The sequence below is a fragment of the Xiphophorus maculatus genome, chromosome 22 (genome assembly GCF_002775205.1).
Source record: "Xiphophorus maculatus strain JP 163 A chromosome 22, X_maculatus-5.0-male, whole genome shotgun sequence".
Classification (NCBI taxonomy): Eukaryota; Metazoa; Chordata; class Actinopteri; order Cyprinodontiformes; family Poeciliidae; genus Xiphophorus; species Xiphophorus maculatus.
The window spans coordinates 1,279,001-1,303,587 of NC_036464.1; the positions used below are offsets into that span (position 1 = coordinate 1,279,001).

The 24,587-nt window shown below is 39.4% G+C and overlaps 1 protein-coding gene across 8 annotated transcripts in view; it reads right to left on the bottom strand.

Moving 5' to 3' along the window:
• lrrfip2 (LRR binding FLII interacting protein 2) overlaps positions 1–24,270 on the bottom strand; it is a 29,243-nt gene extending 4,973 nt beyond the window's left edge. For 2 of the 8 annotated variants that reach the window (XM_023327229.1, XM_023327227.1), the window contains exons 1-20: positions 24,091–24,270; positions 20,403–20,558; positions 11,617–11,703; positions 11,351–11,410; positions 10,897–10,956; positions 10,742–10,774; positions 10,569–10,640; positions 8,159–8,206; positions 7,975–8,037; positions 7,691–7,780; positions 6,542–6,604; positions 5,170–5,223; positions 5,019–5,075; positions 4,720–4,794; positions 3,516–3,629; positions 3,121–3,162; positions 2,298–2,429; positions 1,950–2,021; positions 446–616; positions 279–371 (exon numbers count right to left, since the gene is read on the bottom strand). In XM_023327229.1, coding sequence (XP_023182997.1) covers positions 279–371; positions 446–616; positions 1,950–2,021; positions 2,298–2,429; positions 3,121–3,162; positions 3,516–3,629; positions 4,720–4,794; positions 5,019–5,075; positions 5,170–5,223; positions 6,542–6,604; positions 7,691–7,780; positions 7,975–8,037; positions 8,159–8,206; positions 10,569–10,640; positions 10,742–10,774; positions 10,897–10,956; positions 11,351–11,410; positions 11,617–11,703; positions 20,403–20,492 — 1,476 coding nt within the window. In that variant the 5' untranslated portion in view covers positions 20,493–20,558; positions 24,091–24,270. The remainder of the gene's footprint in view (positions 1–278; positions 372–445; positions 617–1,949; positions 2,022–2,297; positions 2,430–3,120; positions 3,163–3,515; positions 3,630–4,719; positions 4,795–5,018; positions 5,076–5,169; positions 5,224–6,541; positions 6,605–7,690; positions 7,781–7,974; positions 8,038–8,158; positions 8,207–10,568; positions 10,641–10,741; positions 10,775–10,896; positions 10,957–11,350; positions 11,411–11,616; positions 11,704–20,402; positions 20,559–24,090) is intronic. The other 6 variants (XM_005795202.3, XM_023327231.1, XM_005795203.3 and 3 more) reach the window with 4 other exon arrangements.
• Positions 24,271–24,587: the final 317 nt, after the last annotated feature.

The window sequence follows — 24,587 nt, forward strand, 5'->3', positions numbered from 1 at the left end:
TTAGTACCACACTGCCCCCTATGGGTGTGGCATGTTTAGATCAACGCTCAGGGGCGGATTAGTGCAGATTAATGTGGATGAAAATGTTTCTGAAACCGATCCCATGTTTTTTAAGTGATGTGGCGTTGATATTAGTTTTTCTAGAGACCCGGCTACATGTGCAGAAGGCCGGAGAGACACAGAGGCAGAAACAGGAGAAAGGAGGAGTCAAATGGAGCAGAAAGGGGAAGAAGTTCCAGTTCCAGAGAACCCTGATCAGACGTTTCTCTGCAGCGTACCTCTATGAGCTCGTCTCTCTGGCGGATTCCCTCCTTCAGCTCTTCTTGTTTGTGCTGCAGGACTGAACACGTGTGCTTCTGTCTTTCTAGTTCCTGAAACAACAAGCAACACTTTAACTCTGGACGTCTTTAGGAAAACAAGGTAAAAGCTGGACGTCCCGACTGACCTTTGACTTGTCGTCCAGCTCCCTCCTCATCTCGGCCATCTGCTCCTCCATCTCCTCCACGACGTCCTTCAGCGTGTCCACCTGGTAGATCAGGTTACCTTTGTCGTTGTCCAGCTGTGCGTTCGACACCATGGCTTTCTTGTACTTCTCCTCCACCTCTGTGAGCGACTCCTGATTTAAGTTAGGAAGCAGGTTAAAGAGTAAAACGCAGGAAGTTCATGTAGAAGCTGGGTTAACATGCAACAGGTGTATAAGTAGCATAAGAAACGAGTTTTTGACCTAAAGTAGACAAACAGTTCACACAGGGCGAGATTATGTATAGAACAGATTCTGTGCATTTAATGTCAATTTGCCCCTTTACCATTTTCACCTCCATTTTCTAACCCCTTGTGTCCATTTTACATGCATTCAATTGATATTTCCTACCTGCAAGTGTTTTGATGAATAATGGAGCATCAAAAATCTCTAAGGTCTAAGTGTAAATTTTCTAAAGATTTGACGTTAAAACTTAATTTTCATGGATTCTGGTTGGACCAGCTTGAAATACAGGCGATCAAGACGAATCTAAGAAAAGCAGCTCCTGATAAACTGATGCTGTGAAACACGGTGGCAGCATTATGCTGTGATGGGAAGGTGGAAGAAGCCCAAAACACGCCGATAATGAATGAAAACCTGTTGGAGGCTGAAGAAGCAGAAAAATGAATCTAAACTGATCATTGTTTAAATAATCTATTAGTCATGATTAATTCGATTAATGGTTTCAGCTCTAGATGAATCCCTGCTCCTACAAACATGAATCAAGTCAATGTAATGAACATGCCTTTGCAGAACTTGATGATATGACAAGAAGGTAATTCAGCATTTTTATTCAGGTGTGGTGGATTTCTGTTGCTATGGACACAGCAGCTACATTTTGACCTCAGAAAATACTTTAAAATCAACATCTGGAAAAGCAGAAATAATCAGATCTGGTCCCTACCAGAATAAAGTTGTGTAAAACCAACATAAACAGAGGTAGAAAATGGAAAAAGGGGAAAACGACCAGCAGCTGTGCTTGCATTTTCTAAACAAGTCATTTGTGAGCCATATGTGAAGAAAGGTCCAGTGAAGTCACAGTTAAGAGCATTGCATCACTTTCAGAAGTGAAACAAGGTGGTGTGGTGAAAACCGAACCTGAAAGAGAGAAGATGGAAGTTTTCCAGGAAACAGGACAGTTAAAGTATCAAACTCTGCCAGGAACAGTCGGTAACCAGGCTGTTAGTAAACTCTTATCACTAGATAGAAAGTGTTTCATCTTGCTGAATCATGCCAACAGCAGCCAGGGATGCAAGACTCCCATCAGACTGCAGGTGGAGCTAGTTAAAGCCACAGTGTCATATCAAAACAGGAAGTGATGCAAGCCCATGCAGTAGAGGTTCACCACACAGCACAGACTGAGAGGTAGGAGAGGTTAGTGATGCCAGAGGAGTGGGAGAAGACATGCTTTGAGCTCCAGCCCCTCTACCTTCAGCTCTTTAAGCCCCTGCATGTACCGCCCCTCTACATCCTGAATCTGGTCCTTTAGCTCATAGATATCCTGCAGAGCACACGAAGGAACGGTTGGGGTGAAAAGCAAACAGAAAGCATCCATTCAGCCGTTCACAGACAGTCCAGCTGATGTAAACATCAAAAGCCAGATTTAAAGGGACAGCTTCGCAGACGTCGAGTCGTCCCATGCTCACAGGGGGAAACGCTACCAAGAAACGAGTTGTTTGTAGGGAGGAGGAACATACATGTAGTGTTTCAGAGATCTGAAGAGATGAGTGGAAACATATGTGGTCATGTTGAGAAGGTGAGACAGTTAGCGTCTTACCCGCAGTTCACTCAGACTCGTGTCAGGGTCGTAGATGCTACCGGTGTCTGTGCTCCCTCGCCGTGACGACGTCCCGCCCAGCGAGGCCAGGGAGGCTGCTGATAGGCCGGGCGTGGTGCAGCGGGAGGACGGCTGGGGATGCCACAGAAACTCAAGTTTTATTAAAATATTAAACAAAACAGTGAAGAACATCCTAAATATCTCAGACACTTTCAGGATCCTGAAAAAAGCTGATAATATATTGATAATGGCATAAAAATGAAAGTTCGCCCTCTCAAAGACCAAAAACTTTAAGAGGGCGAAAAAAGTCACCATAATAGCAATATTTCCACTGAAAAATACTGTGATAATAGCAGCAGGAGGTTAGTGTTTAGGCATGAAAGTGGGGTTCAGTCAAGATGGAGGAAGCTGATTGACTCAAAAGACTCACTGCTAAAACTGAACTAAAAGTTGTTTTCAAAAGGTCTGCAAGCACACTGTTTTATTTTACAAGTTTTAAAATATTAAGACATTTTATATCCTTTGTAACTCTTTCTAGTTTAAATCCTCCTGAGGGGGGCGCTGTCATCTGGTCCTACACAGTTTTAAAACCTGACAGACAAGCTGATAATCTCCACTGACTGCGTGAACATCGGACAATGGTTTGTTGACAGCTCAGACATCAAGATAACTGATGCGTCATGCATTGTGGGAAACCTGTGTTTTGTTCCTGACTCGATTTCTAGCAAAAAGGTTCACAAAGCAGAAGTTTGTCAGATGCTGCAGTTTACGGCAGACTTAGTGTGTGATGATGATGATACATTTTAGAACTAAACTTGCTTACCCGACTGTAATCTGTATACTGCTTGTCACATTTTTCATCCAGCTGCAGGAGAGAGAAGTCAGATTGTTAAACGAGTTGGAGACCATAAGTGCAGTCATGCTTGGGGTCGTCGGGTCACCTGTGAATCAGGAGTTAGTTCAAACAGAACCATCAGTCTGGGAAAAGTGCTGCATGTTCACAAACAAAACAAGCAAAATGTTTGTTAAAACATCTGAGTGCATGCTTCTGCACACTGATGCAGTCCACACAACCTCTTTCATCTTGAACATTATTAGTTCATGTTTTCAGTTAAGTCTTTAAAACCAGATGTTACAATTTACAACCAGGACTCAGGTTTATTCAGTGCTGCACTGCATTTCCAGGCGCACACATGCGATCTTGGTTTAGACACTTACAGAGTCCAGATCTGGAATGCTCAACTCATCAAGGTCAGACACAATGCTGCCCCTTCGGTTGGAGCGGCTGAAGTAATCAGCAGCCGACTCGCTAATATCTGAGAAGTCAGACGACTACTCACACAGAGGAAGAGAAGAGTGGCAGAAAACATAAGAGAAGAGAGAACTGACAGGAAACAGCGGTAAACTCAGGATTTAAAAACAAGCTGAATGAAAGAAAAAGCTGTAAAACCTGAAAATATTCAAACTAGAGATGCACCAATCACAGTGGTTCTGATTTAAGGCTTTTTAAAACCACGTTTAATCATATTTAAATACATTTACAATCATTGTAAATGACTAAACATACATAAGGCCACTTTAAGGAGCAGAAGCTAGCTTTTTAAAAAAATAAAAAATGATGATGTAAAACCCATCAATGCTTAAAATATATCCACTGTGTATTAAAACCTAAGAAAAACTAAATGCCTTGAAAAAGTTAGGAACTCTGTTGCCTAATACTAGTGGTGGACACAGCTAACTAAAAAGTTAGCTGATCTAATTTTAAAGCACTAATTATAAACATTAATTCTGCTAATGCTAAAGCACTACAATGAATAGAAATAAATTAGAGGTTTAGGATTTATCTAGAAAAAATGTATTTCGGGGGAAGCAAAGTGAGCCAAACATTGTCAAGGTTAGCAAAAAATACAGAAGCGTTAAATGAAAAATTAGCTCTGCTATTAGCGGAAGTGTGCTAACCACAGTGTGCTAATACCAATCTCGTCTGTCAATTCGTTTTTTGATAATGTCTGTTTTTTTTATCCTAAAGGACAATATAGCATAATAAAAAGAGAAATGTACTTCTGGTTTGTTTGACTGAGCTGGAGGTTTTGAATTCCAAGATTTTTCCCATTTAGGCATCAAAGCATCCATCGTCTACACCAGATATCGGGCCATTCCAAGGAAAAGAACCCAAAGCTTTATCAAACTTCCTTCTGTTTAAAAATGTTTCTTGTTGTTTGTCGACCAAAGATAGCTGGAGTTTTAGTTTTCTTACATTTCATAAATTTAGAAAGAATGAAAATAATCTAATTTTTTCAGTATTTGATGTTCTGATGAAGAGATAAATCTTCTGCCAGTTTATTGGTGCATCTCTAATTGAAACCGCAGTGAAAGTTGAGGATCAGAGGCGGTTCGGTGGAGTCCAGCTGCAGCAGCTCACCATGCTGTCCCTCCGGCCTCGGCTGTAGCGTTCCTGGGAAACGCTGCTCACAGTGTCATCATCTGAGGAGGAGTGCTACGAATACCCACACATACAACACACACACATGGATGGTAAGAAACCAAAATAAAAGTAGGTCTGTTGCATGCCCAAGTAGTCACACAATCTCTATTAGCAGAAATTTTCTGCAATAAACTGAAGTACGAGTATGGATCCTAGTCCCTAACAGGAAAGGCGTCAGCTCATTAGCGGTGTGTTGGCGTGGTCATGCAGGGTAGCGGTGGGTTTAGTGTGCTCACCGCAGGGCTGCTGCGTGTGGAGCTGGCCCCAGAGGAGTACCAGCTGAGTTCAGAGGGCTGGGAACAAAGTGAGGAATGAGACGTGATCGGCTGTGGGACGACGATGGCAAAAAACCCAAAACCTGGTTCCACAAACATTGAGAGGACTTACAGCTCTTGAACCGTAGCCCGAGCCGTAAAGACCAGCGTCATCGTAAATAGAGGCCTGAGGGAAACACGTGGGAGACAACACAGGACTCAGCAACAAAGCAGGAGGGAATGTTGATGGTTGACGCAACACTCAACTGGGTGGAGTAGAATTACTCTCTGTAGGCCACGCAGCACAGAAACCCGTTCACACCCTGGCTCAGGTATTCATACTGCTTCCTCGTCATTTCAGCACATTACAACCACCAACCATGCAAGGGTTTAAAAAATATCGTCCAAATAAAAGTCTGAAAAGTGAGACTTGGATCATTATCCAGTCTCGTTAAGTCAGTACTTTAAAGAACCAAAGTTATAGCTTTAAGTCCTTCAGGGCAGGAGTTCCTCAACTATTCAGCCTCTGATCCCTAAAATACTGGAGAACCCTACTGGCAACTGGAATTATTTCCCTCCATCTATTTAAAAAACATATATAGAGTCAAGTAATATGCACTTTTTAAAATTATTTTCTTTTAGAGAAACAATTAAAAGGTATATTATACATTATTTAATGCTACATTTATTTATTTCATGATGCATTTATTAATTTACATAATCTTGGTGGTACATGTCACAATGATTCTGAAAACCATTTTGCGACCTGCCAATTGGTGTCTTGTGATCCCCTTAGGGTTCCTGACCCCCACTTTGGGAAACCCTGCTTTCGGATTATGTCCACATGAATTTTACAGATCTAAACATTGTTACTCAATTTTCCATCCCAAACAGCTCAAACAGTGGAAGACTGTACAGATCAAATCTGTGAAGAAGTCTTGGACTTTTACTAGGCCATTTTAACACATTAACATGCTTCAATGTAGTTCTGGCTGCATCTTCAATTTCCTTTCATCCATTTTCCCAAAAACTAGCCAACTTCCCCGTCCGTGCTGAAGAAGAGCTCAACCACAGCATGATGCTGTCACTACCATGCTTCACTGCAGAGACTGGGTAGAATTAGGCTGAGATTAAATTACTCTGATTACCAATTACTTTTAAAGGAAGTAAAATCCAACATCTCAATTGGTTGGACTGGTTTTTAATTATGGGCATCCGAGTAAAGGGGGCTGAATACAAATACCACACTTAATTTTGCTTGTACAAAAATTTGCACAATTATGCACAACTTGATGTTAAAATTCCAGTAAGATGTGAAAAAGTCTAAAAGGAAAATAATAATTTCCCAAATCACTGTAAGGGGCCTTTTGTTTTACTGATCTGCAACAAAACGCTCAACTTCTCAGAAAGTTCTGACCTTTCAAACTAACAAACAGATCTCTGAACACTGGCGAGACATAAATCCACTCATCCAAAATCTCAAAGACACACCGACACAAACTGACCATGCTGTGGCTGCGAGACAGACCCGAACCAACGGTGGAGGACGAGGAGGAGGAAGTGGAGGCCTGTGGGGGAGGAAGGGATGATGGGAAAGAAGTCAGAGCAGAGGAAGGAGGAATGCTGTGGTGGTGAGAGAATAAAGCGGTGAAGTGGAAACAGGACGATGGTTCTGCTGAGCGTGTCACTTTTAGGCCGTTTAACTTCAGAGTGTTGAGAGACTGTCCCAGTCAAATCAGGACAGTCTCCACGCAGGAAGGGCAAAACGTCCAGAATTCAAATGTTTCAGTTGATAAAGATTAAATTCCAGACTAATTTCTACATTTTTCAGCAGTTTAAATAAAATCACCTAGTTGGATTTTATTATCGGCATGTTCTACAAACTATGAAGTAACAAAGATGAAGTTTTCCTTTCCAACGTAGCAGCTACATAACGGTGAATCAACAAGTTGAATAAAAACTTGAGTTTGAATGTAGAAGATCAAATTTTAGCACCTGATAAAATTCTGATTTCCATTTTAAATAACAGACTAAAACCTGGAAACGCAAACATTTTCCAAACTCGGTTTCCTTTTTGGAAATAAAACCTACTTTTGAAAACTTTAAGAAAATGCCAGAGCCTTGAAACAATTAACTGCAACTACACAATGAAACCCAGCCTGTTTGTAGCCCAGGTTTTGCAGATTCTTTCAGTGGAACATACTGTAGCTCCAAATTATTTAGGAAAATTTGCAGATTTTTTGTAGAGTAGATATAATGTATCCAAAAGAAAATGCATCTTGGTTAGTTGAAATACTTTGCCGCAATGCTACTTGACATGCTATTGGCTGATGTTTTAAAGGCAGCCAATCCAGGAGCTCCATCTATCTTTCTTGGAGCTGAATGGATATAAGACAGTAGATGTTAGCATCTGCTGTAGCACTAAGATGTTTTCCACTGTGTCCATTAATCCATACTAAGGAGCATTTGGGATTTAAACTAATAAAATAGTCATTTGTGTTTTTAAAGGAGGTCTCATGCAAAATTTTAGCCATTTGTTGGCAGCTGTGGTCCTACTGAAATGACCAAGTTAGGTAGGTAACCATCTAATGCCTTAATGGATGTACAGCTTGACCAAGGCCCACTATAGCTGAATGACAGAGATGGAGACCAACCCGGGGTTGATAGGTGGAGGTGGAGGACAGGGCTGGTGGTTTGGTCTTCGTAAGGCTGCTGTAGTTCCTCTGATCGTGGTACAGTCCAGTCTAAGAGAGCAATAATACAATATGACCTCAAACACGCTGCAGATGCTAACCTCCAGGGTCAGACTACAGAAATCATTAGATGTGATTAGTCAGGTCTATAAAAGGCAAATAGCCTGAAATAGAAAATCACTGTAAGCTTCTACGAGTCTGGACCAGCATGGCGGCGCCGACGCTCAGAGCTGTGATAAACTAACCAGCAGCCCTTTCTTGGAGGAGGAAGCCTTTTTTTGGCCACGTAGGTCATTGTACACAGAACTCTGTTGAGCCACAGGAAAGGCAGAAAGAAGGAAAAAAGCAGGACAGTGAGGAAACAGAGGAACATTTATAAAACCATAAAAATGACAGAAAGAAATGTCGGATGAAGTCAAAGGGACATACAGTGGAGCGGGAACTCTTCAGCAGGGAGCTGGAGGAAAGGCCGTCAGACTGAAGAGAGAGAAGGTCTGAGAAGATGGTCGGTCAAATTCAACACACACAAACACACACACACACCTGCATGCTGCTTTAACACCACACACACGACACTGAAGGGACAGAGGCCACTGCAAGCTGTTGTTGGTTTCAAAACCACAATTAGAGTCTTTTTAATGAAGCGTGGGAGTGAACCAGGTTTTCTCTGTCTGTATAGATCATAGAATGATGCAGCTTTCCCCCTCCCCCACCTGTTACTGCAGTCATAATGTGACAACTAAAGGAGCAGCACCTACATCTCACAGCTTGTAAAACAGAAGCAGCATCTCTCAAGACGATTGAAATGAAAACAACTGAAATGTTTTACGTAAAATAACTGGAAGAATAAATGTGTTTTATTGCAGAGCTGCAACTTTAACCAATAATTTTAATTAATTCATTAAATAGAATTTAAAGCATTAAAAATATTAACACAATTAATCACATTAAATTTTTTTCTACAGTAATGTCTGGAGCCGGTACCTTTGTATTCACACCCGTAAATCTGACGCACAAGCAATCAGCAACAACAATGGACAACAAGCCGCTTCTTTTGGCCCACTTGAGGTTAATTTTTGCTTCAAAAAATGATTTGATGGGACGATTGAAAAGGCTATTGTTATGTTTAAGTTGTGCTAAAAGTGATTAGCCAGCAAAGAAGCTATTCAAACCTAAAATAGCATCTCATAGCTAAGCATGTTGCAGCAGCCAGACGTCCTCAACGCAAATACCAGCGTCCACATTTTTAAAGAAGTTCCATGAATGATCAGCAGTTCCTGAAACTCTGGAAAGCTGAATGGCTAGAATAACACTCTGCACCAATCTGATGGTTTAAGAAGTTGAATAACAGATTACTAATGATCTCTTAGGGAAGCAAGTTGAAAGATTTCAAAAACAAATGACAAAATGTTTTAAAGTAATTTAATGAGAACAGCTTCAGCAACCAAACAGCCTTCTGCCTTCAAAGAATCAGGTTAGTCGGTTCCCTTCTGAATACGAGCCTGTCTGAACTTGACGTTTTTGGGAATGGTGTACGACTTTACCGGTAAACAAACTTTTGTGGGCCTGTCAGATGAATCTACAGCCTCACAGCAGCTGGAGGGAGCCATTCTGTTGTGTGCCTTTCACTATCTGTAAGGTGAAGACGCTGCTGCCAAAATGTGAAGTTGCATTTGAAATGGACATATAATGCTTCTAGCGACGGTATGAATGGAACCCTTTGTTATGCTGAAGTGATTTGATTACCCCAGAAATATGCATTACAGGTCAGGTTGGAGCATTTTGGGGAAGATTTATTCCACATGCAGGTTTTCCAAACTCCAGTAGTTTAAACAAACTACATTTGTTTTCAGAGATCTTTCTGCACATGTAAACAAGTCTGAAGGGAAAGTACTGCAACAACAATCAGAAAGCATCACCACTACACCCAGTTAAGGAGTTATGGTGCGTTTGATTTGCCTTGGAAATTAGAGTTTAACACAGCATGCTCTAGTCAGGTCAAACCAGTAGATTAGCCATTGGACCAACTACAAGCAGTAATAAAAGCCAGTAACAATGTTCACTCTCCATACAGTAAAATAATATTATAGCATCTATGTGTGGGTGATATGGACTTAGAATTTTAGCAGAATATTTTGTGGTATTATTGTGATAACAATAAAGATTATGATAAAAAAAAAACTGCATGGCACAGTATTCATGCACCATAAACACAAATATTCCCATTTAGATTATGGAGAACAGTTTTTCTGCTAAGAGCGCCGAGGTGGATGGAGGAGACATTTTTTACCACTTTACCGCAATCAGAGTGATGCACTCTCTTTAATAATCTCACTGTTGTTACGGTTTCATATGCTCTTATGGCTTTTTGGCAGGAATGTGATGCCATAGAATGCAATGAATTTCAAACTTTCAAAAGTACTAAGAAAGTTTACGAACTAAAACTTTGTTTCTTTACAGTTGGCAATCAAACTGGGATCTTGGATTTACGATTAGCAACTCTGAACTTTTTATTAGTTTTGTGCACAAGTTACCAAGACTTTTTATTATATTAGTGAGTCCTCTATGTTTTCCCCATTTGCGCCATATGACATAAAACTTCATGAGATTTATTTTTTCTATGTAAAGTTCTGGAATCAGATGCAGAAAATGGTTTCAACAAACTGAAGGCCACCAAAAAAAGGCACTGAAGAATAATTGTTCTATATGAATATCTATAGAGCAAAATATATCTGGCTCATTTGCATAACTGAATGCTCCAACACCTTCTAGGACTTTGGACTCTGCCGGTAATTAGGTCACATTCATGCAGCTGTACTAAAGTGTTGCAGTGACACACCAGGGCGTCCTTCCTACGGGAACTGGATCGACTCTTGATAGACCCCAGGTCATGTACAGATGAAGATGTCGACTAAATATAAAATAAATGTGAGCATACATTAGAAAAGAATTATATGAATGTGTTTTACACAAAAAAACAAATTCCACACATCAGTGTTCGTTTGTACACACCCTATAGCTGCGGACTGACAAAAGATCATCATCCTGCCCCGGTTGATGTGGAAACACAGAGTGGACAAACAGAAAGGGAGAGAGAACAGAAGGTGATGAAGGAAGACAGGAAGTAAATGGAGATAAAGAGGAAATGTGTGGAGGAGGATACGGACCCGGTGATGATGGTTGCTGGATCTACTACTACTAGAGGCTCGGGCTTTTTCTGTTTCAGCCTGGAGTCGGGAAAAAAGGTCAGCAAAGACAACATTTAGTGGATAGAAAGTGTCGAGTTGATTCAGCTGTTAAAGCTTGGAGCACACAGAGCAGATATTTGATGATATCATGCATCAAACCATTCATTTATGAATAAAAATGCTCAAATTTAAAGAACTAAAGTTAGAAGTTCAAACCAATTTCCTGCAGAATCAACCGTCCTATATAAAGCCAGACGCTGAAGCCTGCACTCCAAACAGACTCAGTCACAGTTCACAATGTCTCCAAAGCAAATACATATTTCCACTGTGAAGTACAGAGTAGTCTGGGAGTCAAGTGCAGCTTAAATGGGACTCTGTACCACACAACCGTGTTAGTGGCAAAGAAAGCAGCAGCACTTGGTTGCTCTCCTACCATCCACTGGTGGATCTGACCCCATTTTCTGCTGCTGCTGCTGGAGGAGTGGTAAGAAAGCTGAACACAGGGAGGAGATGCCAGGAAAAACAGTCATACCTCACTGAAAACCGCTGAAAAAGAAAATCTGGCCGACATTTATAGAACTTTTGGTTTCATTTGTGGACATGCAGCACTTTTATTTATTTATTTATTTTTAAACTTGCGGGACGTGGAAACCAAACCTCCATAAAAGTGAAAGAGCCGCCCCGTTTTGTGTAAAATACCTCTTTCTGCTGCCGTTCCAGTTCCCTCATCCGGATGTCCCTGGCCTCTGCGCGGGCCGCCCTCTTCGCCGCCAACCTCGCCTCGGCCTGGGGACACAGCAAGAACACACCTGTCAGCCCTAAACCTGGAGGTCACGATCCACAGGCGCAAGCAGCAAACAAAGAGAGGGACGAGCGGCACACAGATAAACAAGGGAACAGTAATGGAGGAGTATTTTTAGGTATTCAAAACATTGACTTCCTGTTGGAGAAGAGAGAAGTTGGGAAATGCGGATGAGGTTTCACTGAATCAACCTGAGGAAGAAGACATAAAACTAAAACAGTTTTAGAGAAATGTCACCATAGTGATCTTATCAGAGTGATTATCGTGCTGAGGATTTTATATCCTGCATGATGCAAAGATCTGTTCCTTATCTGGACTCGTAGTCCAGAATCCATCCAGAGAATACAGGAAGTACTCTTGCTTCTCCCGCTAGTCATGAATTACGTTCTATATAGTATACAGTTCATATTTTAGTAGAAAAAAGGTACTTTTTTGTCATGATTTGTCATCATACACACGAGGACTAGAGGAAATGTCACAGTGTGTCTTTGAGAGAGAGCAGCCAATGTTATACAGCTCTGCAGTTTAACAGGATTTTATTCATTTTCTAAAGAAAAACACTGACATGTTGAGCATTTTATAATTACTGAATATAAAATTAGAACAGGTTTTATAAGACGATTCTCTCTCCAGATCTAATTGTTCTTTGCAGAACAGGTCAGGTCCAAGCTACCTGGGTCTTCCCTCCATCCAGAACTTCTACAGGTTCTGAGTCAGGAAAAGTGCAGCTAACATCTTTGCTGACCCCACACATTCAGTACACAAACTGGTGACTTTTACCTTCGTCTACTGTAAAAACCAGCCACCACAGCGGTAGCTTCTCTTCTTATTTTTACATACTTAACGTCTGTACGCTGTGAGCACTTGAAACCGAAGTCAAATTCCTTTTTTTTCTCCATTTAAGAGCTGCTACAAGACTAGGGGCCTCATGCATAAAGCGTGCGTGTGCACAAAAAATGTGCGGCGCCATATTTTACACACAAGTCGGCATGTATAAAAATTTACTTTGCGTCAAAGTTTGCGTAAATATGTGCACACTTTTGCTGGCGTGAAAATGTGCGGCAATATCTGTGGAATATTGTCCACAGATATTGTCTGTGGACAATATCAAACTACAAAGAGTCAAAACTCACCTAAATAGACTGAAATCTGATTACATTCGGTTATCTAGACCAGTGGTTCTCAAATGGGGGTACGCGTACCCCTGGGGGTACGTGGAGGTACTGCAGGGGGTACGTGAAGCTTTTCAAAATATCTTTAAAAAAATCAGTAGGCTCCTCATAATAAGTCTTGGGAAAAATTATTTTGTAAAAAGTTCGATAAAATATAAATGTGTGTTCATACACTGAATTTTATATTCAGTATTTACAGGGTATTTACAGCACTGTACCTCTTTTTTATTCCAAAAATGTTTTGCCCGTGTCAGGGGGTACTTGACTAAAATTATATTTTTAAGGGGGTACATCACTGAAAAAAGTTTGAGAACCACTGATCTAGACCAAGAAGCATCAAACTCGATGTTTTTCATAATTTTAATATTTTATTGTTTAAACGTAAACGATGAAACTGAACCGCATTTATCCTCAGACAATAAGCTAACACGCACAGAAAATAAAAATAAAAGTATGTGAAGACCTCGCTTGAATGTAAATAGTACTTTTCCTCAGTTTTTGTCTCATAAAGATGTAACGCATTGTTCTGTGCGCCGAAGCGCCGATTTCATTCTCACTAAAAGAAGGAAACATGGTTGGATCAGCAGATTAATTCAAACCTGTTGATTAAAAATAATCAACAGGTTTGATTATTTTTAAGGTGATCAAGGAGTGTATGCAATCTCACTGCGCACAGGTGAGTCACGTAATTGTGGAGCTTTGGCTCTGATGGAGAACATCGCCAGTGGAAGGATTCAGAGGGAGCCATTGATCAGAGATCATATTGATCTGCTGGGAAATGTTGATGATGGTTTATGAGTGTTTAGATTAATCCAGACTGATCATCCTGGAGCTCTGAGCAAAACTTAAAGAGCCGTGCGGTACCGGTACCGGTCCAGCTGCAGTCATCCTTCAGTCAAGTCGCCCGCTTTGTGAATGCGCCTTATGAACACAAAGCATCTACTATTTAGAATAAACGTCCACATTCCCCACTCAGACACTCTCTGACTCGCTGTCTGTCTTTAAATCCCGGCTGAACGCGCTGCTGTTCAAACAGGCATGTGCAGGATCTCTTTATATTAAATTTTTTTAATTTGGATTTTTTTTTCTTTAAAATGTGTTTTTATTTTTGTGAGGTGACATTGTGTGTCCTCAAAGCACCTTTTAAATAAAATATAGAATTATTACTATTATAAATACTTATACTGCTTCGAACAAAGACGTTGCCATGGTTACTGCTTCACGTGGTGGCAGACTTCCAGGTATTTATAATAATTTACATTAAGATATATTTATGGGTGGCGACAGAGCAGATCAGCAGCTGCGCTATATTTCCCGCAAATTAAGATTTATAAAGGAAAGGTGCGCGGCGTGCGCACGGCTTTATGCATCCGATTTTTTTTGTGCGCCACACTTTTCTAAATTTTTCTGTACGCCAAGTTTTAGTGTGAAAACTGCACACTATTTTAAGCATGAGGCCCCTGGGCACTGAACATTGTCAGAGATTCCTCACAACCTCCTACTGGACTGTGTCGTCATGCAATCAGTATTTCAACATCAAAGCAGAACCAGTTATATAGTCCTTTTCCTTAGCATTGATTGGCTAAACCCCCAATAGTGGAAATAAAGATTGTAGAGGTTAGGTTCTGGTTAATGAGTGTATTAATGCACATTAAGGAACATTTGGTGTTTGAACTATTAAAATAGGCTTTTATGAGCGTCTTAAGAAGGTGTCTCACACTTACATTTTATAGTTTTTATTTTTATTTTATCCATTTGCATTCAGTTTGATCTACTTTTCACCCCAGTCTGCTGTTGATCTTAAGAAAACACCATTTTGTTTTGTTTTATGCCATTTAGTACTCAATGAAGTGTCAATAAACCGATCCGATCAGAATGGATGCACCGGTATTTCTGATGGTAAAAGATAAAAATAGATTTCAGGCATTTCAAATCAAAACATTTAAAAGTCACAAGAATTTTCTGACGTTTCCTGATGGTGCAACTCGGCATCAAATTCAGACTTTGGGGGAAATGTCGGGATACATCATGCATTCTCTGCTCTCTGCTGAACTCTTCCAGCTGTGAGGTAGTCGTGTGTGACTCTCATCCATAACAACATGTGTGAACCATCAACTTTGGGGGGGGGGGGGGGGGGGGTAATTTAAAGCCCTCATGGGGAAGAAGCTAACAGTTTATAAACATAACTTGTTTCTAATCTGCCTATAAACAAAATCTAACTTATCCTGCCTTTATGTACATGGCTAAGACCAATAAAGACTCCTTGAGGCGGGAGCAGAGAAGTAATACTTATAAAATCTGCCCAACAGGAGGTCATTTTACAGAATACCTCAGCAGAAGGTTATAATTTAAACAACCCCTGGACAGGCTGGGGGAGGAGCCACTTAGTCATACAGGTTTCTGTGTAGCCAACTCCTTTATTACCTAATACATGCTGGAATTACTGCTGAAACAATTTAAACATGCCATCAACAAAGAATGGCACCCAAGTTCATGCAGCCTGGACCTTTATCTTCAACTAAAAGACAGTCCATAAATACTAGAGATAATGTGTACAGTATCTCACAGCAGACAAACACTGTCAGCATTCCAGCGTCTTATCTGCACTGCCAGCACAAGAGGCCTAAAAGTAGAGCTGTTTCTGTTCCACCAACAGCCTGCAGCGGACACAGCAAAAACATCACGATTTTCAGATGATCAAAATAAGCTATGGCTTCAGAGGACCTGAAGGGGACAGGTTGTGGTTAAAGTTGATGAAACTACTGAAAGAAAAAAAAATCAATAGTTTTTCTGGAATGCTGCAGTATTGGTGACCAGAGAGGAGCTTCCAAAGTTCAACTTTAGAACCTGGGAATGTCATTTGTTTGTCAAACGTGTTTTTGTATCACATCAGATATAAATGTAAGATTTCCAGCATTAAAGGAGGCAAAATAAACTATTTCTCTGTTTGCGTAGCTATGATTTATTCACACCTGCTATTATTAAATTTTAACCAAACCATGAGCTCGTTTCTCACATTAGTCCAGACTGTCTGTGCAGGTGTGGATACACTCAACCAAACCCAGGTGTGGAACCAAACAACCAGACCGAGATCAAATTTTTAAGGTGGTCTCAATTCACTTTCAATTTGGTATGAATACAGACCAGCCTTGATCCAACAAACTACATGAAATACACGTCCTTTTGGACTTCATGAGCCACCAAAGTTGTGTATTTATGGTAAAAGTGAATCCTTCGGTGTTGGTAATGGTACGACTTAACAAGAACTTTGTCAAATTAAGTTTGTTTTCACATCCATGTTTTGTCACGCTCCATTAGTTCTTGGAGGAATGATTAACATCTGAATGGCTTCGTATACAACATGAAAGCAAACTGCACCAAACTAAAAAAAAAACACAACTAATTAAAGTCAGATTTTGGTCTGAACACAACAAGCAGACCAAATTACTTTTCTGCTGTGAATATACCTTTAAAAATGTCAAAATTTTTATTTAAACTCTATGATTTAAGGTCAACCTACCTAATAAGCATTCATAAGTCAGTTTCCAGTATCAAACTACACCAAGATGAAACATTTATGTTAAATATTTACATCATTTATAGCTCCAAGTCACTTGAAATGCCTGTCCCTGGTTGGGCTTTTTCTTATTTCAAACTAAATATCTAAAAGGTTTAAAATGATGGAAAGAATAAAGCAAAGGTCACCATGATTGTTTAACTACATTGATAAATGCTTTGGTTTTAAATCTAAATTGACGCCAGTCAGAATGCACCAATATTATCAATATCAGCAATCAATACTGCTATTTTGTCTGCCAACTAATATTTACTCATATTTGTTTCACTAGACATCTGACACCGAATAAAAATAACCACACAGCTAAAACTGCTTCTCTGCTTCAGCTAAACTACCCATAATGCTTTGCTGCATCACCGTCACATCACATGACCAAACAAACACCACATGACCCAGCCTCTCCCCTTTTAAATTAGTCTGAAAACCAATAATTTAGCAAGTGCTTATTTTAGATTTTGGCTCATTGCTGTATCAAAATAATCAACGTTACTTTTGTAACTATAATAAATAATTCTTATATTATTTTTGCAGTAGAATGAATATTTGTTTTCTCTGTTTTAAATCTAATCTCTTGCATCATGTGAAACATTTATTTTGCTTAATTTCTGAGAATCTCATAACTACTTAAGGTTTCACATTATAAAATCTGAGGTAATGCAAAGATTAAAAAGTGCAAGTGAAGAACTGAGTGCAGGAGAAGGCCGCCTGGAGTCAGAGACAGCTGGCTGTGTGCTCTGCACCTGTTGATCTGTCTGACAGGACGACCTGCTCTCTGTCTCTGTCCTATCTATAGCCCGACCCGGCCCGGCCCGGCCGCCCCGCGGCCACGCCGTGGCCCTGAGAGGGTAACCTGAGCAGGACGGTCTCAGCAGCACGGCACACCTCCAACACGCAGCTAATAACCGCTCAGCAGCCTGTCCGGCGTGCCGCTATCAGCTTCTCAATTAGCAACAAGCTCCCGATGACGAGTAATAATCCACATTTTATTTTTCATATAACCTAACCAAAGCAATAATTATTCTGTGTTTTCAGTTTAGAAAGAGATCAGAAAAGTATAAACAACAAATGACTGTCTGCAGGCTAACGCAGATCCATGCTAAAACATCCTGATTTCACCTGTAAATACTGAGTTTTAGATATTTGTTTATCCAACTAAATCAGAACTTTGTCTTGCTTTTAATAATTAATGGTTGCAGATTTGCTATAAATCTGTTTTATTTTCAGGTTTGTAGCCGTCATGTTATTGCGCTGTGCAGCTCTGCTCTCCTGACATGACAAATGACTCCAAATCAAGTCCTTGAGTATTTCTTCTGCTCAATTTGTAATCTTACCTTTAACAAATACTGCATCAAAAAATAACTTATAAAACAACAACTTAACTGACAAAGCATTTAACATATAGTATATACAAATTTCATTATTAGTTTTGATTTAGTAACGGATTTCATCTATTTTTAATGGGGTTGGGACTTTAACCCCGTTAATTAGGATTCATTAATAATGTAGATTTTAATGCATAAAATTTTTTAAGATTATTAATCACATTCTTTTTACAATAAAGTTTCCAGCTATGAATCTATTGGTTTAATAACATCAATAATAAATTAAAAGCAATAAATATCTTGATTTTGAGCTCATATGTCTCACTGTTCAATCATTTAGCAGTAATTGGGGTTTTTGAATTAAAACGGTTGCTTATTTTGTTGCTATATAGTTTGATTAAAATGTGATTTATTAACAACACATCCAGGAATTAACTTGATAAATTGTAATTGAGTCTGACTATTTTAAAGCATTTAAATAATATGCTTTGTTTTATGCTTGCTTTTCCAATTTTATTGAAATCATTAATGTAAAAATGTGGCGCTTCTTTCCTTTAAAAGAAAGGCTGATTTTCTTGGGGATTAAATAAACCTGAGTTTATAATCTTTAATCTGAAGACTAAACTCACTCTGGAGAGAAAGTGTTTCACTTTCCTTTGTGACAAAGGCCTTTTGATCTGCCTATAAAATCCACTGCATTCACGTAAAGACACTCCCTCCAAGCAACGAGGGAAGAAAATACCTGCTATCACTGCCAACCAGCGCGCCCCTTAGATCCTAATCTCAGACAACAGGTAATCATTGTGGAGCTCCAGCCAAGGCTGGGTTTGTTAGCAAGCTGCTGGCATTCAAACCCTGACAGCCAAGAAGTAACCCAAGGTGCCTCAGAATGCAGCCGGTGACGCTGCAGGCTCAAATTCACCGTCATCCCCAGCAGCAGCAGCGGCGGCGGCGGCGCATGCCAGGCCCAGACATGCGGCCTGCATGGTCAGCTAACGACCAGGCACAAACTGCACTCTGTGGGGTTTGTTTCTGTTTAGTTTTCTAAGTGATAAGCGTTTCTCTGACCCCCTGAACTTGCTGGACGGTTGATCTAATCTTTGCTTTGCTGCACAAAGAGATTCAGATTTAGGAGCGGACTGGGAGGGCCGGGTGACTCATGTTTCTATGATCGGCCTGCGCAACTATAAAGAGAGCAAACGGAGCCGAGCGCTGCCTGTAGCTTTTAAACTTCCCAGACTGACTTCGAACAAAACAAGGCAAACACCTGAGATTTATCCTGAATTTATATGGTTTTTATAAAGCCAGGAAATCCATGGGTTTACTCTGGTCTTTACAGAAAGCCTGGCCCGGGTTCTTTTCTTTAATGAGACAAAACGTCAGAACCTGACTATGGAAAAAGCCAAAGGCATGAAGGAGCTGGAGTGGAAATCATCCCGACATGTCTTCACAGGCCAGGCAGCGCGTTCTCCTTCAGGTGGCTTTCTTCTACCAAACAAAAATACTTCACAGTAAGCTTCAGACCAGCTGTTCAGAACCCGGCCCACTCTGACCACAGCAAATATTAACCAGCAGAACCAGAACGGCCACATGTGGACACAAAGCTTCAAATTGGCGAAACTGGCTCTTAAACCAGAGTGCTGGATGGAAAGTTTTACAAAGCTCAACGCTGAAACGCCACATGTAAACAATGCTGACTCAGCACAGAGGTGGTCAAGTCGCCTTTTCCAGCTTCGCAGCTCAAAATGGACGGACTGGTTCCGAAACTCTCAAACCCATGCTGTAGTAATTTTATGTTTCATAAACTTTGAAAGCTATTTAAAGTAGTTTTCAATATTCTGCTAAGTTTACTGTAACTAAATATGGTTTACAATATAAACAATCAAAGTCAGGGTTCAGAACTGGTCCAAACATAAACCACAATCAAAATAAATGGAAATGAGTCGAAATGCAAACAACAAAAATAATGCGCAGTTAAATGATTCATAAGATTTTACAACTTTATATTCATAACTCATAAAAACACATTTTTATCCTTTTAGGCATAAAAAAAGTTTGTTTATGGACATGAAATGTCAGCTGAAGGTGTGAAAGTTAAGATTCACAGTGGAGAAAATCTGGAGAAATCACAGCTTGATTTTTTCTAAAGGTTTCTACTCAAATATTTTCTGTTTTTTACAATATTCTTAAAAGTTTATCCTGAAGGAGTCATGAAAACTGTTATATGTTTCCAAATTAATGTTTGTTAAATCACAAATGTTTTGACAAAACATTTTACATGACGATATTTAATGATTAATAACTAAAGCTCCATGTCTGATACCTGCTTAAATTGTAAATCAAAGAATTGTGTGTTCTGTTACTTTAAAACATTTTATCACTCTTTAGACTCTGATTAATTCAACACCTTCAGTTTGAAAGGTTTCCCTTTAATGAGTCATAATAAAAGTTGCTGCTGTTCAAATTGATGCTTTTCCATTTTGAATGAGGCAGCGTAAAAGCTTGAGTTAAAACAGGAACATTTTAGTTGGATTAAATCACATTTGCATCGACTGATGGGTGGAATAATTGACGTCAGGTACATTAAAGGACTCTTCCTCTGGCGACCTTACCTCCCGAGCGATGCTGCTCAGAGCCTCGTCCTCTGCTGAGAACCGATCTTTTAAAGGAGCTCGTTTTCTACCGGCGCCTTGTGTCCCCATTTTAGCGCAGCAGCTGAGATTTCACCAAAGTGTAAAACTGGAAAGAAAAGGCAACGCTGGAAATACCTGAAAGACAAACAGAGAAAACAATGTAAACAATGGGAACAGGGAGACTAAACCAGCAAGTTGGAGGTAAAGTTTCACTGTTTGTGGAAAACACTGTAATTAACCATATTATGACCACTAAAGTCCTGATTAGATTCCTCTGAGGAGTTTTGTCCTGTTGTGATCATCTCTGATGTTGCATCTTAAAAACATTCTTTGATTTCAGAAGTGGCTCTCGAGACCCAAATGTGTTGATTTATGACCCCCAGAAAGCCCCTGTGCCACGCTTTGGGAACCCCTGTTGCAATGTCATTTCTGGCCTGATAAGATTTTTTAGAAATCTTTAATTTTGGCAAATTCTGATTTCTTCAATATAAATACACAAGAATAGCATTAAAACTAATTCACCACCCTTTCCTGGCATAAGCAGTGATGTCTGTAGATAGCTGAGGAAACATTAAGCCGTATATATGAGAGAGAAGCAGCTTTTTAACAATTTTTACTGTCTCAAAAACAAAAAACAATGACAGAGTTGATATCTTAAACATTTATTGTGGCTACCATTATGACTGTAATTCAATTTAATTCTCAAATCTGTGATTTCATATATCATTTAAAGAGTTAAACTTAACATAGATCAAAATTTACATTTTGCATCATTGGATTGTCAATGTAATCAACATACTAGTGAATACTGTGATTTATACTGACATGAAACAGAAAAAAGTGCTGAAAGCTCTATTATAGAGAAGTTTCCTTTGATTGTTATTAAACTGAAAAGAGTGCATAAAAGTGGTTGCTGGTGCATTTACAGACCAAAAATGGAGGGAGGTCCTGCTTTCGATGATTTAATGAATAGAAATAAAAAACTAATCAGACTTCTCAGCATTTGACCAAGTGATTAAATTAAAGCCAATCAAGAGAAAATTAGCTGATAAACTGTGCATCTTCAAACAAGTGTCATCATCTTGTTCTGTTCAGGATTAATCTTTGTTGTATATTTGGTGACATGTTTTAAACGGTAGCCTTTGTGTAACTGTTTCTGCATGATCACAAAAACATGGAAGGACTATTACACAGGAGCAGATGACATAAATTCAGCCAAAGGCTTTGAATTCAGGTCTAAATCTGTCTTTTGTTGGAGGAGTCACCAGTTTCCTGGATGTTTAGGTAGGTGGCTAGGAGTCATGTAACAAACACATGAATGCCAGAATGTGGGTTTTCAGACCTGAACACCACAATAGAACAGGATGAGCTGCAGTGCTTGTCCTTAATGTGGGCGGTCATGATGTTATGGCTGTCTGGTGGATTTTATATCTACATTTAACTGTATATGCAACAAACCATTCAACCCTCACTAACGTATGGGTCCCATTAGGGTTTGCGATCGACAACTGCGGTTTACGTAAACCTCTTTTAATGAGACTTCAGCAGCTTACATTCAAACAACTGGTAAATTATTCATTTGAGATAGCTAGTGCAGCAGATTGTTTACCGACAAACCTGCATTAAGCAGACCTATACAGGCCCAGACCTGGGAGTTCTGCCCACACTGGTCAATACAGAATCCAAATTTAAACATGAGTGAGTGAGGCCACATCCCAAAACTCTGTTCATATTCTTCATAATATCAGAGTAAGTGTTGAAAATATTGCAGGATTGTTTGGAGTGAAGTGTTTAGTTGATTGTCCTGAATTCACTTTCCATAGCAATAAGATATTCAACCTGTTGCTATGACTGCAATTACCAGCAGCCCAGAAATAATATTTAGAGGTTATTACTGAATATTTTGGGAATGATTGGATTTAGAGTGTAATTTATTTCATCAAAAGTGATTTTTTTACCATAATATCTCAAAAGTCTCTAGTGACTCTGGGACCTTAATTTACAAATGAAATGCAAAATTTATTTTCATCTCTGCAACAGACCAGTCCAGTTCTCCCTAACTGAGGCATGATGCTTCTGACACTATCTGTATTTCTACTGACAAAACTGAAAGAACAAAAATAATTTACTTGGAATGGAAACGAGGCAAAGTAAATAAAAACTAACATAACAATAACAAGTTTTTGTTTTATTCAGCGTTATCAAAATCAGTGTGTTTATCTGGTTCTGGAGTGGCTGTCCCATATTATTGATACATCCGTGCATAAAAAACTGACTCCAGCTGCAGCCCACCTTATTGTGAATCTGCCCTCAACTCTTGAATGGATTTGCTTCACAAATCTTTTTAAGCTGCAGTTATCCATGCTGCTCATCCACCTTTTTCTACAACATGTTTTCCTTCCACTCAACCTTCCATTAACATAGAATAGAATAGAATTCAACTTTATTGTCATTGCACTGTCACAAGTACAAGCAACAAGATGTAGTTTGCATCTATCCAGAAGTGCTCTACGAGATATAATATTTATTTACAGATGTACAAGACTGTATGTATGGACTATAAGGGGTTATAGCAAGAGATATAGATATTGTGTATAAATATAAATATGGGAGCTATATGCACAGATTATACAGATTATACAGAATAATATGCTTGGACAGAGCACTCTTTATTGGCAGCTTCTGTAGCAAAGCTGGAAAACAAATTAGTTGACTTCGGCATGATTCTGAAGGACATACAGTAATATTTCTGCATTATTATCCTCAAAAATAAACAAAAACAAACTGCATGTAATAAATCTATACAAATTTCGTTTTTTGCACTGAAATGACCGAAATGCATTAACTTTTCGATTGTATTCTAATTTATTGACACCCGCCTGTAGTTACTCATGTTGCCCTTTAAGAAATGAATTATTGGACGATTATCTAATACATTCATCTGTACATCAACAATGACTGAGGCTGCCTGCTGCAGACAAAATACCCCCTGAGTCAATGGACCCAGAGAGAGCTATGCGCTCTCCGTTAAAATATTTCATGATCTAATTCCTTTGGATCGAAAACTCGAAGCTACAAGTCGAAAACTTAGCGGGCAACCAGAAGAAGAATGAATTAAAACCAGTCCAATATATCATTTGTAACAGTTTCAAATGACTGTTAATGGTAGGAAAAGTGCCGAAATATAGTTTATTGAACGATAATCAGCTGGGTTCAATTGAACCATTCAGAAACACACTGGCTAACACAACATTACTCTTTCTACACATACTTATCCTTGTAAATAATACTCAGTAATAACCTTAGCTTGATTTACTCCTTGGTTAAAGAGATAACAATTAGCGCCTGTTGGTCTTAACGTGCTTGGCCACAGCACGTTAAGAGCTAACTGGAACGGCTAACTAGCATTCCTTACCCCTGGAATTAACCATAAACTTTCCAATTTAAACTCTTTCTGTGTGTATAAGAAACCCAACGCTTTACTGACCGAGAATCCCTCCGATAACAACGACAATCCACCATTAGAAACACTTCAGCTAAAGCCCCGCTACAGAAATAAATAGCTGGGTGGTTCACAAAGTTAGCAGCAAAGCTAACCTCGACTCTCCTGAGACACACAGAGCAAACTGGGACTCATTTTTTCCAAACCGAAAATGTATAAGTTTACCTTCGCGACACCTTTAAGCAAAGCAGTTATTCTCTCAGGGTTTCTGTCCTCTATCTGCCGGTGCGTTTGGGCAGAGCCATTCGGGTTTACTTCACAGAATGGGAGTGTTTTTGTCCACTCTGACAGCTGTCATCAGTCCGCCTTTCTTTCCTCTGCTCTCCTTCAGTTTTCACTGGCGAGCTGAACAAGGTCCCGGATGTTAGGGAAAATTTAGGGTGTGATGCTGCCTTCAGGTGCAGCCGGGAAATCCCAATTCTTAAACCGGTTTTGGTGACATTCTTTTTCCTCTTATTTTCTATTTATTTTAAAAAAAATATTATTATTTTTTTTACAATAATAAATAGCTGTAGTATTTTTGGAAATGCTAAGTAATTATGCAAATGCTTTTTATTGCAATCGAAATACATATTTTACTTTCCAATAACATTACCACAAACAGAAACCTACAAGAAATGAAAAAGATAAAAATTTCCCAACCAAAAAAGGGATTAAAAATA